General features: G+C 44.2%; 1 protein-coding gene and 1 long non-coding RNA gene across 9 annotated transcripts in view; one reads left to right on the forward strand and one right to left on the reverse strand.

The window, feature by feature from the left end:
* Positions 1-1119: 1119 nt before the first annotated feature.
* LOC116936924 (uncharacterized) lies at positions 1120-10628 on the reverse strand. Of its 8 annotated transcripts, XM_076057872.1 has the most exons (5): positions 10506-10628; positions 9036-9102; positions 7983-8108; positions 6951-7000; positions 1120-4577 (listed from the first exon to the last, which is right to left on the reverse strand). In XM_076057872.1, the coding sequence occupies exon 5, from the start codon at positions 4547-4549 to the stop codon at positions 3218-3220; it is 1332 nt and encodes a 443-aa protein (XP_075913987.1). In that variant the 5' UTR covers positions 4550-4577; positions 6951-7000; positions 7983-8108; positions 9036-9102; positions 10506-10628; the 3' UTR covers positions 1120-3217. The 8 variants fall into 8 exon arrangements, with proteins under 8 accessions (XP_075913987.1, XP_075913986.1, XP_075913985.1 ...); XM_076057871.1 differs by lacking the exon at positions 9036-9102; XM_076057870.1 differs by lacking the exon at positions 9036-9102 and having other exon boundaries at positions 7983-8171.
* Positions 10629-14724: 4096 nt separating this feature from the next.
* The window catches only part of LOC116936921 (uncharacterized), a 30715-nt gene continuing 25586 nt past the window's right edge, over positions 14725-19853 (forward strand). Inside the window, exon 1 of the long non-coding RNA XR_012931390.1 lies at positions 14725-14927. This is a non-coding gene — a long non-coding RNA (uncharacterized LOC116936921). The remainder of the gene's footprint in view (positions 14928-19853) is intronic.

The following is a 19853-nucleotide window of genomic DNA, read 5'->3' on the forward strand; positions in this document are numbered from 1 at the left end:
GAACCAAAGAGTATGGATCCTTGCAGTCACGAAAGCTTCAAATCTAGAATTCCTGTTATCTCGCGACGTCACGAAGCAGCAGCAGGTGACATGACGTCATTTGCGGGGTACAAGACACTTTCCTCCCACAACGAGCGGCTCTGTAACTTAAATAATGTTAATGAGCCCGGCCCATACGTGGAGGGATGGGGCGTGGGTGCCGAACCCGTCGCAATGAACTCGCGACGGCTATCACGAACACATTATGTTAATGAGCCAACAGTCACCGGGAGTGGCTTTGCCCAAATAAGGATTGGCACCGGAACAGTTATCGGCAGCGGCCGAGCGGAGGTGACGTTACGATCAAGAGCGCGGTGGTCGGTGACATGATGTCACTAGCGAGGCACATCTCCCCCTGGCGTTTGACGCCGATGAGGTCACGCTGAGCGGTGACGTCAGAGAGCGGGGACGTCAGAGAGCGGGGTCAGAGTTCAAGTTTGTTGAAAGAAGGGGAGCGGTAGTGACGTGCTGAGCGCTGCGCTCCGCACCCGACCAGCCGAGTCCCATTTCCGCTCGTGGCCAACACCGCCAGTGACGATTTTCTGAACCGGTCCTGAGCCTCCCCTACGTCGACTCAGCCTCAAACGAGTACCCGGTGCGGTGTGTAAACATCACCACTAGGGAGACAAAGGCGGCCAGGCATGGTGCTGGCCACCAACCCCCTCGTGTGCCGTTCCACCCTTAATAGGTACTCGCTAACAGCACTTGCCCCTAGTCTGTTAAGGCTATACAGGGTATCTTTGTCTTTATGTTAGGTGCTCACTAACAGCACTTGCCATGACATTCTGTGCAGGCTATACGGGGGATCTTTGTCTTTGTGTTGGGAGCAAGTTTGAGTGGCGTGTAGCCGTGGAAGCTGAACGGGCGCGTGCTGCTGCCGACAGTCGTTGACTACGGTTGGATAGACGCTGATAGACACACACAGACAAGACAGGCGGACAGACAAGAGGAACACAGAGACAACATAGACAGGCAGAGAGAGACACAGAGGTGAACAGAGACACAGACGGACAGAGAGATGTTGAACACACTTAACTCGCTCCATTGAAAGAGATTCCTCGATCTTTGCCCATCCCCGGAAGTCGTTCTAGTTTCAATTTATTTCATTGTGCGTGGTTTGTACGTGTAAGCAATGTGGGATATCGATGTACACAGCTATGAACAAGATCAGCAGACAAGACGTCTTTCAGACTCTTTGGTTCTTTCGGTAAAGTCACGTAGGTATAAAAAATAAAATAAATCACGACGTTTCGATCACAACACGAGCAGTCGTCCTCAGGCGAAAATATCCAGACATTGTCACGTGACAAAGATAAGGTGACCCCCCCCCCCACACCGTGGCTCGCCCCGCTCAGCTGAGCATCGTTTTAATTCAGTGGGATCACGCGAAGTTGTTTTCTGTAAGACGAAGGTACTTTGAAAACCCACTGGCTATACTCCTTTATATAAGTGCACAACTTTATCTATCTGTGACGAACGCTGCACTTTGTCGTTTTCATGCAGGGGGCGCTGTAAACCTATTAGCCCCCTGCATGAACGACGGAGGCGCAGGGACAGACGTTCGATCACGTTGGAATCGATCTGTAGACGACGGTCTTCTCGCACGGCCAGCTCTGTGTCGCCTCAACTCGATCCCGTGATCCCAACCAGGTGAAAGTCCGCATCGAACCGAACCCCCGGCAAGGCCATCTACTTCACGACGAGAAAAAATTTACACGAAATGTCGTTTTCAATTAAGTCTTCCAGATGTAAAATGATATAAGATTTTAATAAAGAAATAAAATTATCTAATTCAAAAAAATACAATTCAAAGTTGTTTCATTTTAAAACTTCAAAACTGAGCACCGGGTGCTTGCGTGAATGCGTCGCTCGTGTGCAATTTTTTTCGTGACTTTCCTGGCCCGAGGCTGTAAATGTTTGTGAGGGGCGCCGCAAGCGGTCCGGCTTGCTTCAACCCTTGGTTGTCAACATCCAGACGTTAATCGGCAAGGACCATTTCTCCTCCTAGTTCGCCAACATATAAGACGTCATGCAAAATTAGAATGAGTGTTGTTGTGGAGAATGTATCTACTAGATGTGCTCTGCCTTGTAACCGAATACAAATCTGAACCAAAAATGCGTTTCAAATGTGCCCTTAAAATTACCTCCTTACTATGAAGCAGATCAGCAGACACGACATCTTTCATTTATCGATCTCTCCACAAAACAAAGGAATGTTTTACACAAACTATAACTAGCACAGCCTTCTGAGAGTGCATCATTGATTCAGTGCAAGTCACCTGTGGACCCTGATTGGTGCACAGGCTCTCAAGAGCAGCGGGGCTTGCTTCAACCGATGGTTTCAAACATCCAGACGTTAATCAGCAAGGAGCATTTCTAGTCCTAGTTAGACAAAATCTACGTCAACACGTAATACTAAATTATAATTCGTGTTGTAGAGAATGTACCTCCTATACGTGTAACCTTTGAGTGGTATGCCTTATCTGTACAGGTTACTTCCACAACACAAACTTTGTCCTAACATCACTTATTCAATGTTTGACCCTTATAGACAAAATGTTACATGTACGCACACACACAATTATTCATTCTAAATTGACTAATTTTAACAAAATTTAATTACTGCACTGAAATATACTGCATTAACAAGTATCTATTCAAAAAAATATGCACCTTCTGCTTAACAGTTCATGTACAACATACTATTGCGCCATTCAAATCGAGTAGGCCATTGCATGCTGGTGTCTGGGTCAAAATTGATCAAATTCTAAACATTACCTACAAACTCCACAACTGAGATGGCACGTCAACCATCGCCCCCTACTGACAGGCTCTTGTTCACATGCAGGCCGGTGCAGGGCCACCCCCTTGTGCCACACAGGGGCAGCTGCTACTTGTGGGTGTTCTTCAAGTGTTTGAGACGAGATACAATACAAAACTCCAAATTGCCGAGGCGATTAAGCAAGCACCATATAAATGCAATTATGATAACATAGCGAATGCTTGGGAGCTTATTGGCTCTCGCTCCTGGTTAGAGATCTACCCAACCCACAGGTCCACAAAGACTGGCCGCTCTTATCCTGCAGGTTTAACCTAGGAATTGAGTGTTCAACTTCACATTCTTGTCATTAAAGGCCTGTGACAAAGGTTCATCTATTGGAGCGACATCGTCTCTGGCTTACACATCTACCGGGTCTCCATTTGACTTTGTATTGTCTCGTAGGAAGTCCACCCACACCTCCACTTCCACAAACTGCTGGGCGTTGCCTCGCTCTGCCTCACAGTCAGAATTCTCCTCCTGCTTCACGTTGCCTCCATCCATGTGAAGGTCTGATTTTGGAGTCGAATCTTCATCTTCACATTTTACCCTCACTTCTTCGCTCTTCACCATCACGTCTTCACATTTCACCTTCACCTCTTCATATTTCACCTCGACACCTTTAAAAGCGTCCAAGCTGGGATATTCTTCCGGTTCTTGTTTCATGAGGGATGGGCTCCTTGCGGCACTTTGACTTTCACAAGCTGATTTCAGACTCCACTCCTTGTGGATCTTCTGATGCTTGTGTGTTCTCTGGTGTCTTTGAAGATTTGCTGAATCTGAAAACGCCTTCACGCACAGAGTGCACTTGAAGGGGTTCTCTGCTGTGTGTGTTCTCTGATGTTTTTTAAGAGCAGATGTTTGTGGAAATTCCTTCCCACAAACACTGCACTTGAAGGGTTTCTCTCCCGTGTGTGTTTTCTGGTGTACATGAAGATTTGATGAACGTGCAAACGCCTTCCCACACACACTGCACCTGAAGGGTTTCTCTCCCGTGTGTGATCTCTGGTGTGCTACAAGAGTAGATGACTGTGCAAACGCCATCTCGCACACACTGCACCTGAAGGGTTTCTCTCCCGTGTGTGATATCTGGTGTGCTACAAGAGCAGATGACTGTGCAAACGCCTTCCCGCACACACTGCACTTGAAGGGTTTCTCTCCCGTGTGTGTTCTCTGGTGTGTTACAAGAGTAAATGAAAGTGCAAACGCCTTGTCACACACACTGCACTTGAAGGGTTTCTCTCCTGTGTGTGTTTTCTGATGTGTTACAAGATTATATGAATCTGAAAACGCCTTCCTGCACAAAGTGCACTTGAAGGGTTTCTCTCCTGTGTGTGTTCTTTGGTGTTTTTTAAAAGCAGATGGATGTGAAAATGCCTTCCCACACACACTGCACCTGAAGGGTTTTTCTCCCGAGTGAGTTCTCTGGTGTGTTACCAGAGTAGATGACTGTGCAAACGCCTTCCCACACACACTGCACTTGAAGGGTTTCTCTCCCGTGTGTGTTCTCTGGTGTGCTACAAGAGCAGATGATTGTGCAAACGCCTTCCCACACACACTGCACTTGAAGGGTTTCTCTCCTGAGTGAGTTCTCTGGTGCTGTGTCAAATGTTCAGGACGATCCGTGCTGTATGTACACCGGTCGCATTGATGCCTTTTTGCACCGACCTGCACCGAGTGCCTTTGATCCATCAGACCAATTCTGCAGAGGAAGCGACAGCTGCAGACAGAAAAAAATATCCACACCATCTACACGTCAGTATCGATGAACAGAGGAATGCATATATACAGTTACACGTGACTTACATGTCTATACTTATTCAGATTTTCATGATATAGTGAAAAAGTGTCCCAAAATTCATCACACAGGCTGTTATGGCACACAATGAGAGGGCAAATAGTCATAAACATGCCTGGAAGCCCTAGTGTCTTCAAAATGAATGTTAACCCAAAACTCCAAGCACACAATTTAGGTTGTCTGGCTTCAAAAGAAAGATTTATGAAAGCTAAATTCACCTGACATAGCAAACTGTCTTGAAAATAATACTATTTGTGTTATGCATAAATGCATAAATTAATGTTCAATCACAACTTAGAGGTGTGAAGCCAGGCAGAGATGTCCTAGAATGCTGGGATGAACAGTTCCGACTTCAGCTGCACGTGTGCTGTGATAACTTCCTGACTCCATTCTTACAAAGAGTTCCAGAGGAAAAAAAAAATAAACTACTGTTTTAATCTCACCTCTGTGCTCAATAGAGTTAAATGAGTTTACTGCAAATACAAACTTGACACTGTCACACACTCAGAGGCGGAGTCAGGATTTTCAGATCGGGGGGTAAACCCCTCCAGCAATGAAAAATGATAGGAGTTGTTAGTAAGGAGTTGTTAGTATGTAAGGAGTTGTTAGTAAGTAAGGAGTTGTTAGTAAGGAGTTGTCAGTAAGGAGTTGTTAGTAAGAACTTGTCCCTTGCTTTTTATTCGACGCGTGTGATCGGCATCGCGCTCGCTGAAGGTGTTTGCCTTCAGGGAAGTCGTGTACTGTATACGCAACTGTGCACAATTCTGCGAGTCGCTTGTAACTGCTTTACCGTTACTTATTGACAATTATGGACTCGGACTGTTGTCTTCTCCGAGTCCCCGGCACGTAATAATATGCCACACGGTGGCAGTGGGGGTCGAAAAATGCCGATTTATCTATATATCTGAAAGGGAAATGTGTGATACGTGTGTCTTTTCGAAATGTTTAGCATACTTTCCAACATGCTACACATTTTACATTTGGCATGTGGGTAGGTTCCATACTTTACACAATGTAAAATGTGTGAAAATAGACTTTGGTATTTTGGGGGGGGGGTGGAAGAAATGACAATGAAGTGTGTGGCGTCAACCCGCAACACACCTGAGTTAAGAGCTCTGCAATGCTTACCCCTACCATATGGCTCTTCGTGCGCCGTACTTCTAGAGCTGTTAACAGCGTGCCGGGAGATTTTAGGTGGCGCTTCGCTTCTGGCCGATGAAGTTATTGGCTTCTCGTAGTGTCAATACATATCCGTGTGAAGAACGGGTACAACTGCTATCTTAAATATAAAGCAGAAATGACATCTGTCTTTTGTGTGAAGCAGTAAAAACTCTCCAACGCCGAGCTCTGGTGTGATATTTTCACAGCTTATGCTGTCTGGAATTTCGAAGTGAACGCGCTATGTTCAGCTCGCCATGTCATTCCTTTCCCGAGTGGCCAAAATCGACCTTACGTAGAAGTGGGTTAACGTTGAATTTACTTCAGTGAAAACATCCAATTTAGGTAAATTTATTTGTTTCGGCTTTTTTCTTTCTTGCAAGCATACATTTTGTCAGGGTTTTTCAGTGAAATATAAAGGAATATGAAATTAATCCCAGACAATAATCCAAGTCCCGGGCGAAGGCGGGTAGTGAAGCTAGTTACTAATCACCCCAATGATCTGATCGAAATGATGGATTTCGATCGGATCGTTGGGGGGGCACGTGCCACCCCACCCCCACTGGCTCCGCCACTGTCACACACTGGCATGGTTCACAGGTGGTGGTGTGTCCAGACCCACGCCTGGCCACCTTCATCTGCTCAGTATTAATGCTTCCTCACTCCACCAAGTAATTCATTGAGGATCAATCAACACAGCTGAGGCTGCCTATCTCTCTCTCTCTACCGGTGGTCGAGTGGATTTCCTTCCCGATCCCCCGGTTTCCGCTCCACATGTAGAGAGCGAACACTGCCACGCATCTAGAGTGAACACCGCCACGCGTCTAGAGTGAACACCGCCACGCGTCTAGAGTGAACACCGCCACGCGTCTAGAGTGAACACCGCCACGCGTCTAGAGTGAACAGCGCCACGCGTCTAGAGTGAACACCGCCACGCGTCTAGAGTGAACACCGCCACGCGTCTAGAGTGAACACCGCCACGCGTCTAGAGTGAACACCGGCACGCGTCTAAGAGTGAACACCGCCATGCGTCTAGAGTGAACACCGCCAAGCGTCAAAGTGAACACCGCCACGCGTCTAGAGTGAACACCACTACACGTCTAGAGTGAACACCACCACGCTGTTGACAAGCCCCACCTTGTTGTTGTTGTGGGCAGGTCGCTTCAGCAGCTCAACGCGGGCGTGGCCTGGTAAAAAATGAAAAAAAAAACTGCGTGAATATTTAAAATAAAAAAAGTTACAAAGTAGCAAGCCAGGTGAAAAGAAATTAAAACTTAATCAAGATACTCTTTGGTTATTTCGGTACAGTCATGTAGAGCGGAAATAATAATTAAATAATTGCAAACGACGTTTCGATTGCAACACAAGTATAGTGGGTTCACGGGACACGGAGACGGTGGAGTAGAGGCAGCACTGTTTATTCAAGCTTGGCAAGTTACACTGAGAAGGGGTAACGGCCCCTTCACCCGTATACACACTGGGACACCCTCTAGGCTAACAGCCTAACCACTATGTTCCCAGTTCCTCCGCTACAGGGGCTAGAGGAGGCTGTCTGACCTGGCCCTGGTCATGGCACAGGTCACGGCACCCCACCAGACAGACCGACCCTTAAAAGGGCTCCGCCTCTGAGGCTCTGGGGCCGCACCACTGGCTTGCCCTGCCGGCCCTGAAAAGGGCAGCGGTCAGGGGACTTCCAGGGTCTATCCTAGGTCTCCCTTCTTCACTGGTTCTTCACCCTTGGCTTACCCCAAGACTCTGCCCCGAGCTCTCTGGCTCCCCGCCCTTTATACCAATACACCACTCAGAGGCGGGGATATAGCGGACGTGGTTGTAGCCACCACGATGTGACTGTGTGTTCCCTTCCCGCAACACCCCTACACAAGCAATCACCATCTCCATATATATAAAAGGGACATTTGTGAATGTGTCTGTTTAAAATGTTTAGCGTACTTCCCGACATGCAACAAACTTGACATTTGCCATGTGGGTACTTTCCAGGCTGTACCCCATGCAAAAATTATAAAAATACTTTTTTTGGGGGGGGAGCTCAATAATGCACATATATTTTTTGCACGGCAAGTGAGCTGTGATGTAAAATCTGTCACGTGACCCGCGCATGTGGCAGTGTAACGCATTGTAGTGTAGCGGTGAACGCGCTGCGCTACGAACCCGGCGACCCGAGTTCGATTCCCGCTCACGGCCACCACCGGTGACGATCATTTGAACCGGTCCTGGGCCTCCCCTAGGTCGACTCAGCCTCAAACGAGTAACTGGTGTGGTGTGTGAACATCGCCACTGGGGAGACAAAGGCGGCCGGGCGTGGTGAATCCAAGTCCCGGGCGAAGCCGGGTAGTAAAGCTAGTCGAAAATAAAAGGGAAATTTGTGAATGTGTGTCTGTTCGAAATGCAACAAACTTGAAATTTGACATGTGGGTAGTTTCCAAACTGTACACAGTAATGGATATATTTTGCACGGAAAATGAGCGGTGACGTCACATCTCTGTCATGTCACCCGCATGCGGAAACGTTACGCATTGTGTCTATTGACGTCACGCATCCCCCCCCAAACCCTCCGCGTAGGCCCTGTATCCCGCACAAATGCGCAGTTGGGGGGGGGAGGGGGGGAAATAATGGGTATAATATACTAGGCTACTAACTTTCACATTCTTTGGTTCTTTCGGTAAAGTCACGTAGAATGATAATAAAATAATAAATTGATAAAATAAAATAACACAATAAGTGAGAATATTATTGTGTTATTTTATTTTATTTTATCAATTTATTATTTTATTATCATTCTACATGACTTTACCGAAAGAACCAAAGAAGATGAATCATTGCAGTCACGAAAGCTTTAAATCGAAATACTAACTTTCAATTTGCCATGTAGCTAACTCCCAAACTGTACACAATGTAAAACATGTAAAATATATTTTTGATTTGATTTAAAGCTTTCGTGACTGCAGTAATTCATATTCTTAGCTCTTTCGGTAAAGTCACGTTGTGTATATTTTATTATTTTATTGTTTCCCTTCAACGTGACTTTACCGAAAGAGCTAAGAATATATATTTTTGTATTGGGGGGGGGGGGGGGGGGTGGTGCAATAATGGATATATTTTGCACGGCAAGCGAGCAGTGACGTCACATCTCTGTCATGTCACCCGCATGCGGAAGCGTTACACATTGTGTCTGCTGACGTCACGCATCCCCCCCCCCCCCACCCTCTGCGTTGGCCGTGTATTAATCCAAGACAAAAATCCAAGTCCCGGGCGAAGCCGGGTAGTAAAGCTAGTCAGGTACAAGTGAAAGAGGGAACAAACCTAGTACACTTAGAAATATAATGTAATACAACACAGAGAGTCGGCTAACATAACAGTCAACACCACACCTCGTTGATTACGTTCTTACACATATTGATAAATTTGAGAGAGAAAACACAGACACGGAGACACACAGACACATAAGCAGAGAGAGATAACACACAGACACACAGAGAGAGACACACAGACACAGAGATAGACACACACATAGACAAAGCGATAACACAGAGACACAGAGAGACAGACACAGAGAGAGATGACACACATAGACACACAGAGATGACACAGAGAGACACACACAGACACACAGAGACACACACAGAGAGATGACACACACAGAGAGAGATGACACACAGACACACAGAGAGATGACACACAGACACACAGAGAGATGACACAGAGAGACACAGAGAGATGACACAGAGAGACACAGAGAGATGACACAGAGACACAGAGAGAGACACACACATAGACAAAGCGATAACACAGAGACACAGAGAGACAGACACAGAGAGAGATGACACACATAGACACACACAGAGATGACACACAGAGAGACACACACACAGACACACAGAGACACACACAGACACACACAGAGAGATGACACATACACACAGAGAGAGATGACACAGAGACACACAGAGATGACACAGAGAGACACAGAGAGAACACAGAGACACAGAGAGAGAGACACACACATAGACACAAAGCGATAACACAGAGACACAGAGAGAAACAACGCCTCTGTGTCGAGGCCTTAAATAGAGAGCGGGGCAGAGAGAGAGAAATTAACAAGTCAATGCAAGGCCGTAGCCATGGAGTCAACATTGGAGAGGGGATGTCCCCCCCAATAAAAATTATAATTATTATATTATTACATATTATATATTACGATAATTATAATATAATTATGTTATAATTATTGTAATATATTATGACTACGGCCTTGTGTCAATGAGAGATTTGGAGGTTTGGTGACTGCAGGAAATCAAAGCGCGACAACACGAGGACACACACAGAGAGAGAAAGCACACTTAATCAAACAAACTGAGTAAAATTTAGAAATGTAATGCAATGCAACACAGAGAGTCGGTCAACACACAATTAACGCATAGCCTGGTTGATTACGTTCTTCCAAAGGTTGCTAAATTAAGCAAGAGAATTGAAGCAAACGCGATCAGGCGAGGGCAGGAGGCAAGGCCCCGCGTTGTAAAATTCCAACCTGGACATCGCTTCCACGCTCGCTGCTACTCAGTTGACATCCCTACGAGAGAGAGCGAGGCTCTACCTCGATAAACAACAACAACCACCACAACAACAACCACCACCACAACAACCACCACCACAACCACGATGAGAATTTCTCACGTCGGATTTCAGTTCACGCGCGTAGCGCAGATTCCTGATACCTCGCGACGTCACGAAGCAGCAGCAGGTGACATGACGTCACTTGCGGGATACAAGACACTCACCTCCCACAAGCGGCTCTTAACTTAAATAAATTATGCTAATGAGCCCGGCCACACGTGGAGGGGTGGGGCGTGGGTGCCGAACCCGTCGCAATGAACTCGCGACGGCTTTCACGAACACATTATGTTAATGAGCCGCCAGTCACCGGGCGTGGCTTTGCCCAAATAAGGATTGGCACTGGAACAGTTAACGGCAGCGGCCGAGCGGAGGTGACGTCACGCTTAAGAGCGCGGCGGTCGGTAGTGGGTGACATGACGTCACTAGCGAGGCCCACCGCCCCCCTCCATATTCAATGCAATTACCGTAACAAAAACACGTTCAAAATATTTTAAAAAACGTCCAAAATATTGAGCACATTCACAAGCGTATACAAACACACTGAAGACTAAATAATGATGATTGATTTTTTTGCGGTACATTATATTAAACCACGCTTACAAGCTAAACCATTCAGATGATTACTCAACGTTTATGCTGGAAATTAGAACATAACATAACCTCGTTTTCTAGAAACACCCCGCTAAACACAAGTGTCCTTAAATATATTTATGAAACAAAGTCAGTACAGTATAAATTTGCACCTCTTAGTCCAAATCAAAGTGGACATAACCATTTTGATACTTCTGACTGTGTGTCGCTGTTAAATCCTCAAAACTTACAGCAATTTAGACGACATTGTCGGGTGAATATTAGCAAATTTACCAGAAGCACATAATTATGCATGGAGATGTACATCTTAATTCAAACAGAAGTGAACAATTATTCAGTGGGATATACTTCACGAACAAATGTGCGAACAAATGACAGTACATACCTGTACACACATTCACGCGTGTACATATCCACATCAACGAGTGTAAATAAACACACGAGTGGACATACACAGCGGTACAGATTCACGTACATACAAACAGTAGCAGACTAGGATAGCGGGGTTTTGTGATTATTTTCACTGATTAATCTGACGATCTGAATCTTAGATGCCCCACAACACAGAATAACGTTACGCGAATGACAGAAACGCGTTCCATTCTAATTCATTCTCTGTATTCCACTACAAACGCATGGAATTATTAATAATGTTTTAAATAGTGCCCCCATGTTTAATGAGTGTAGTGAAGTCATTAGTTTTGTTTATTTAATTCCATTTGTTTGCCTTTGCTACGGCACACTGGTTGACATTATTCTTCCCATTTAAGTAATCTCTCTAGAATCATTTGTAATTTTCTTCATTAACTTCCTTGCATTCAATTGTAATCTCGGAAGTGACGCTCCTCATAATCTATCAACATACCTAAGCTCATGTGGCCATTGTGCTTAAGCCTAAGTAGGAATGTGCATTTCACTGCATCATTGTTCACTTCCGTTTGAACATGGATGGGCATCTTCTTGCATAATTACGTTGTTAGTTTGCACATTTCCAATGGCCTGCAAACTGCTATCGATTTATCCGTCTTACCTGTGAAACACAGTATAAAATATTGCAATGTTGATGGAGATATACTTAGACTAAGAGGTGCATGCTTCATAGCGTGCTGACGTGGTTTTATTAACGTGTTTAAGGACTCTTGTTGATCAAGGTGTGTCTAGACAACGAAGATGAGTTGTTAAATTCCATCAATTAAAATGTTTACAATTGCTGGTTGTTTTTACCCATCCGGATGGTATAGTTTGTAAGCGTTGTTTGTTATATTGTAACGCAGACATTATCACATTTCAGTCTATGGCATAAAGTCTCGTGTGTATTTACACTGCTGTGTATGTACCAGTGCTGTGTGTATGTATGTGTGTATATATTTTTTGCACGTGTTTTCATGGCAAAGTGCATTGAATGTGTAAGGGGTTTCCAGCCCCTCGCACCTGTCCAGAGACCTCGTGGGCCGCTGTGGTGGCTACGAGACTTCCCTCAAGGACATTGCTCTTATCCACCACAGCGTTACCGACCGGGAACGCCGATGAAGTTGAAGGTTGTTAATACAGAACTTTAATCGTGATAGGGGAATGCCAAACAACATGGAGTGGCTCTACTTCTGATGATAAAAGAACGTATACGTATGTGTATGTATGCAGGCACAATCGTGCGTGTTCGCAGTGGAACGCAATCCTTGTGTTCCTACACTGCTGTGTATGTACACTGCGTTGTATGTCTGTATGTATGTGCACCCCTGTATATGCACACTCGTGTGTGAATGCACAACGCTGTATATAATTATAAACAGTCGTGTTAGGATGCACACTCGTGTGTGCATGTCTACTCGTCCATTTTCTTTTAAAGGAATGAAATGGTAGCAATAATGTACGAACAGTCAATAATGTACGAACAGCCTCCAGGACATTGCTCACATCCACCACAGCGTTACCGTCCGGCACCGCTGGTGACGTAGGGGTTGTTTTTTTTACAGAACTTAACTCGTTTCTCAAAAGGAGGCAATCCCTGGTGTTTGCCATTCCCCTGCCACGAGTAAAAGTTGATACTATTCCCCTGCCCATATCGACACGAGTGTCCTTAAATATATTTATACGTAAAGTTTACCACGGTATAAAAACTTGCACCTCAAAGTGCACATCACAATTTTAATACTTCAGACTGCATTTCCCTGCTAACGTCTTTGAACTGGCAGCAGTTTGCAGCACATTGCAGGGTGAATTTTAGAAAATTAACGCGAATTATGCGGTGAGATGAACATATTATTCAGGCTTTAGCTCAATGGCATGATTAGCGAAGCTATGTTGCTAGATATGCAGATTGAAAATTCAAAAAAACAAATGAACGTAAAGTTCATGAAATGCAACGTCGAGAACTTCATCTTTCATCAATGCAACATCATTCCAAACGACCCCACCAATGTGATGCTGGTGTCATTGTCACCAATTCGAAAGACACCTGTGACTTACAGCTTTACACACCTTACGCCACGCTCCAAAGCCCCCTTCATTCGTTTTTGTTGTTTCTCCGAAGGAGGCACGCCCTGTTGTTTAGCCGTTCCCCTGCCATAAGTAAAGTTTTGCAAAAACAACCCCGTTACTTCATTGACGGTGCCGGACGGTAACGCTGTGGTGGATGTGATCAGTGTCCAGGAGGGAAGTCTCGGAGCCACCACAGCGGCACGCGAGGTCTTTGGACGGGTGCGTAGGGGCTGGTAACCCCTCAAAATTCAATGCAATTACCGTAGAAAAAACACGTCTATAAATATTAAACATGTGCAAAATATTGAATAAATACACAGTGGTTTATATACACACACCGAAGGTCGTATGTTACAGACTAAATGGTGACGATTTTAAATTTCGATTCAAGCTTTCGTGAGTGCAAGGATTCATCTTCTTTGGTTATTTCGGTAAAGTCACCACGTAGAATGAGAATAAAATGAAAAATAATAAAATAAAATAACCCAATAAAATTCTCACCAGACGTTTCGGCCACAACACAAGTGGCCTTCTTCAGGTGAAAGGAACAGACCTGTCGGGACGACAGAGCTTCAATGAACGTTGTTAAGATTCGTAGCGCCTTTTTAAGCTGGTTTAGAGAAGTGAGGCACCTTGACAAAGGGGTTTACATATAAAACAGGAGAATTTAGCATTCTTTTTTTTGTGTAACGTTATTATCAACCATGCTTACAGGCTAAACCATTTAGATGATTATTTAAAATTTATGAGAGAAATCATAACATAACACACTCGTTTGCTAGAAGCACTCTGCTCAACACGAGTGTCCTTAAATATGTTTATGAAACAAAGTCAGTACGGTATAAATTTGCACCTCTTAGTCCAAATCAAACTCGACATCTTTATTTTTATACTTCAGACTGTGTGTCGCTATTAAATCCTGAATAACTTGCAGCAGTGTAGAGGACATTGCGATGTGAATATTAGCAAATTAACAGGAAGCACGGAATTATGGATGGAGATGTACATCTTTATTCAAACGGAAGTGTACAATTATTCAGTGGGATCTACATACATATTAAGGTCTAATTACAATGGCCATATTAGCTAAGCTATGTTGATTGATATGAGGATTGTTAATGTAAAAAAAAAACAATTTCATGCAAGGTCCGTGATAGGCCAAATCGACAACAAAGGATTTGGATGCGAGAGGGGAGTTATATGGGGCTTAAAATCACACCTCAAGACCATTTGGAGAGGAATTTTCCTGAGGATAGACGCTCGACTCCTCGCTCTGCAGATTTCCCTTCTCCTGCGAGACCCAGCCTGGCGAGCACGATTGCGTGGCGACTGGTTGGCGACTTTGCTTCGGGAGAGTTCGTGGCGATCTCTTTAGACGGGTTACAGGGTCATCGATACACCGTGCATCTACAAGTAAGTGTCTTTGTTAGTGGATAATCTGGTAATCGCGTGTGTAGTCCGTCTTACGGGGCGTTACTGTGTCTCGGTTGGACGCTAGTGAGAGTTTGCTTTTTGGCGATTTGAGCCACAGAGCTTAGAGGGCGCCGTTAACTCTCAACAACACCCGCGACTGTTACTCTGCTCTGTAGAATCAGTCACATGGAGCAGATTAACTCTCCACAGTGCGACGCACACACGGGCGAGAAGCCGTTCAATTGCTCTGTGTGTGGGAAGGCATTTGCACAGAAATCAAGTCTTAACACCCACAAGAAAACACACTCGGGCGAGAAGCCATTCAATTGTTCTGCGTGTGGGAAGGCATTTGCACAGAAATCAAATCTTAACACTCACAAGAAAACACACACGTTCGAGAAGTCATTCAATTGCTCATTGTGTGGGAAGAAATTTGCACGGAAAACAAATCTTAACAGACACCAGAAAACACACGGGTGAGAAGCCATTCAATTGTTCTCCGTTAGAGAGGACACGGTCATCACCCCGAAACAAGTATGCGAAGATCTGCAATGAGAGGGAAGTGAAATCAAAAGGTGTAATGCAAAGGGCTGCAGTGAGTCCTGAACAAAATGCATCTGTCGACCCTATTCAGGTGGATCCTGAGAGATGCCTGGATGTAGTGGATGTAATGACTCCTGGCAACAATTCCTCTTTCGACCTCATGCAGTTGGATCCTGAGAGATTGCTGGATGTAATGAGCCCTGACAACAATTCCTCTTTCGACCACATGCAGGTAGATACTGAGAGATGGCTGCTGGAGTGGCTGGAGGGTCAAAGTATTGAGTACTTCTGTTAACTCTTGAAGTCCTGGAACGTGCATGTTTGTGTCTCTGTTAGATCAATCAATAAGGTTCAAATGATTACTTCCGTACTCCAAGCCAGAGTGATGTTGTGAATGCTTTATGATGTGTTCCGAAAAAAGTCTTGCTTTTAAGTTGCAGAATTGTTCACTTATTTCAGGATGACAACAATTTTATACTTCGATAGATGCGTTGCTTCGTCTGGTGGTTGTATAATCGGCACTGTTAAATGTGTGGTGTTTATGGTAGAAGGTGCCACGTGTTGTTATCTTCTCACAGCTACTTGAGTGTTGAAGTTCCTTCTAGACTTCGTCACGTTAAGGTGGTGCTTTGTAGTCATAACGGATTTCTTGTTGATGTTACGTGATGCACAGTGGTTGTGAGGTGGTCCAATTCCGGGTTTTACTCTCGTGACTAAGTGGTCTTGTTGAGCTAAAGTTGTAGAAAGACTGTGACCATAACGTTGCCCTGTATTTTAAACAATTTCTTTAATTTTCAATAATGTTTAATGAAACAAAAACTACTTCAAAGTGTCGGTTTCAGAATTTTCGTTCGTTGTTCCTGTGTTTGATGGCTTGGACTTGTGGACCAATGGATTCAGTCGATAAGGAGGACAATTTGTAAGGATTAAGACGTTCACGTGTTTGATTTTGAGAATATTTTATGACTGTAGAATTAATGAAAGTGAAATAATTTTCCAAGTTCCTTAACCGTTTGAAAAAGCGAATTCATAAAGATTTTGAAGCGAGGTTTTAACGTTGAAGTTGTTGCAGATTAATAAAGACCTGATTTGTTTTTTTAAAGATGACTGATCGTACATTATTGCTACCATTTCCTTCCTTTAAAAAGAACATGGACGAGTAGACATGCACACACGAGTGTGCATCCTAACTCGACTGTTTATAATTATATACAGCGTTGTGCATTCACACACGAGTGTGCATATACAGGGGTGCACATACATACAGACATACAACGCAGTGTACATACACAGCAGTGTAGGAACACAAGGATTGCGTTCCACTGCGAACACGCACGATTGTGCCTGCATACATACACATACGTATACGTTCTTTTATCATCAGAAGTAGAGCCACTCCATGTTGTTTGGCATTCCCCTATCACGATTAAAGTTCTGTATTAACAACCTTCAACTTCATCGGCGTTCCCGGTCGGTAACGCTGTGGTGGATAAGAGAAATGTCCTTGAGGGAAGTCTCGTGGCCACCACAGCGGCCCACGAGGTCTCTGGACGGTTGCGAGGTGCTGGTAGCCCTCCATATTCAATGCAATTACTGTTACAAAAACAAGTCGAATATTTTAAAAACCGTCTAAAATATTGAACACAAACACAAGAATATACATACACACTGAAGACTAAATATTTATGCTTGATTTTGTTGCGGTACGTTATGTTAAACCACGCTTACAAGCTAAACCATTCAGATGATTACTCAAAGTTTATGACTTCAATAGGAACATAGCAACCTCGTTTTCCAGAAACACCCCGCTCAACACGAGTGTCCTTAAATATATTTATGAAACAAAGTCAGTACAGTGTAAATTTGCACCTCTTTGTCCAAATCAAACTCGACGTCTTCATTTTGATTCTTTAGACTGTATGTCACTGTTAAATCCTCTAAACTGCTGCAAGTTTAGAGGACATAGCCGGGTGAATATTAGCAAATTAACAGGAAGCACAGAATTATGCATGGAGATGTACATTTTATTCAAACGGAAGCGTACAGTTATGCAGTAGGATGTACATACATATTAAGATTTAAGTACAATGGCCAGATTAGCTAAGCTAGGTTGATTGATCTGCGGATTGTTAATGTAAAAATTAACAATTGAATGCAAAGTCCATGATAGGCCAAGTCGAGAACAAAGGATTTGGATGCTAGAGGGAAGTAATAAGGGGCTTAAAATCAGACCTCAAGATCATTTGGAGAGGAAATTTACTGAGGATAGACGCTCGACTCATCGCTCTGCAGATTACCCTTTTCCTGCGAGACTCAGCCTGGCGAGCACGATTGCTTGGCGACTGGTTGGCGACTTTGCTTCGGGAGAGTTCGTGGCGATCTCTTCAGACGGGTTACAGGGTCATCGATACACCGTGCATCAACAACTAAGTGTCGTTGTTAGTTGATAACCTGGTAATCGCGTGTGTAGTCTGTCTTACGGGGCTTTACTGTGTCTCGGTTGGACGTTCGTGAGAGTTTGTTTGTTGGCGATTTGAGCCACGCAGCTTAGAGCGCCGTTAACTCTCAACAACACCCGCGACTGTTACTCTGCTCTGTAGAGCAGATGAACTCTCCACAGTGCCACACACACACGGGCGAGAAGCCGTTCAATTGCTCTGTGTGTGGGAAGGCTTTTGCATGGAAATCAGCTCTTTTCAGACACCAGAAAACACACTCGGGTGAGAAGCCGTTCAATTGCTCTGTTTGTGGGAAGGCATTTGCGGAGAAAACAACTCTTAACAGACACCAGAAAACACACACGGGCGAGAAGCCATTCAATTGTTCTTTGTGTGGGAAGGAATTTTTACGGAAATCAAATCTTAACTCTCACAATAAAACACACTCGGGTGAGAAGCCATTCAAATGCTCTGTGTGTGGGAAGGAATTTTTACGGAAATCAAATCTTCACAGTCACCAAAAAAACCATAGAGGCGAGAAGCCATTCCATTGCCCTGTGTGTGTGAAGGCATTTTCACGGAAATCAACTCTTAACAAACACCAGAAAACACACACGGGCGAGAAGCCATTCAATTGTTCTCCGTTAGAGAGGACACGGTCATCACCCCGAAAAATGCATGCGAATAACCGCAATGAGAGGGAGGTAAAATCAAAAGGTGAAATGCAAAGTCCTGCAGTGAGTCCTGAACAAAATGAATCTTTCGACCCTATACAGGTGAATCCTCAGAGATGCCTGGATGTAGTGGATGTAATGACTCCTGGCAACAATTCCTCTTTCGACCTAATGCAGTTGGATCCTGAGAGATTGCTGGATGTAATGAGCCCTGACGACAATTCCTCTTTCGACCCCATGCAGGTGGATACTGAGAAATGGCTGCTGGAGTGGCTGGAGGGTCAACGTATTGAGTACTTCTGTTAACTCTTGAAGTCCTGGAATGTGCATGTTTGTGTCAGTTATATCAATTAATAAGGTTCAAATGATTACTTCCGTACACTAAGCTCGAGTGATGTTGTGAATGCTTTCTGATGTGTTCGGAAAAAAAGTATGCCTTTAAAGTTGCAGAAGTGTTCACTTAGTTGAGGATGACAACAATTTTATTCTTCGATAGATGCATTGCTTCGTCTGGTGGTTGTATCATCGGCACTGTTAAATGTGTGGTGTTTATGGTAGAAGGTGCCACGTGTTGTCATCTTCTCACAGCTACTTGTGTGTTGAAGTTCATTCTAGACTTCGTCACGTTAAGGTGGTGCTTTGTAGTCATATCGGATTACTTGCTGATGTGGTGTGATCCACAGTGGTTGTGAGGTGGTCCAATTCCTGATTTTACTCTCGTGACTAAGTGGTCTTGTTGAGCTAAAGTTGGAGAAAGACTGTGACCATAACGTTGCCCTTTATTTTAAACAATTTCTTTAATTTTCAATATTGTTTAATGAAACAAAAACTACTTCAAAGTGTCGGTTTCAGAATGTGCGTTCGTGGTTCCTATGTTTGATGGCTTGGGCTTGTGGACGAATGGCTTCAGTCGATAAGGACGTCAATTGGGAAGGATTAAGACGTTCACGTGTTTGATTTTTTGAATATTTTATTACTGTTGAATTAATGAAAGTGAAATAATTTTCCTAGTTCCTTAACTGTTTGAAAAAGCGAATTAATAAATATTTTGATGCGAGTTTTAACGTTGAGATTGTTGCAGATTAATAAAGACCTGATTTGTTTTTTTTAAAGATGACTGATCGTACATTATTGCTACCATTTCCTTCCTTTAAAAAGAACATGGACGAGTAGACATGCACACACGAGTGTGCATCCTAACACGACTGTTTATAATTATATACAGCGTTGTGCATTCACACACGAGTGTGCATATACAGGGGTGCACATAC

The sequence above is a fragment of the Petromyzon marinus genome, chromosome 85 (assembly GCF_048934315.1).
Source record: "Petromyzon marinus isolate PM22_M1 ecotype Great Lakes invasive population chromosome 85, UKy_Petmar_22M1.pri1.0, whole genome shotgun sequence".
NCBI classification, from domain to species: Eukaryota; Metazoa; Chordata; class Hyperoartia; order Petromyzontiformes; family Petromyzontidae; genus Petromyzon; species Petromyzon marinus.

Excerpts from the sequence above, each read along its gene's own strand:
- LOC116936924 (XM_076057869.1), bottom strand. The coding sequence starts at position 4,549 with ATGGATCAAAGGCACTCGGTGCAGGTCGGTGCAAAAAGGCATCAATGC.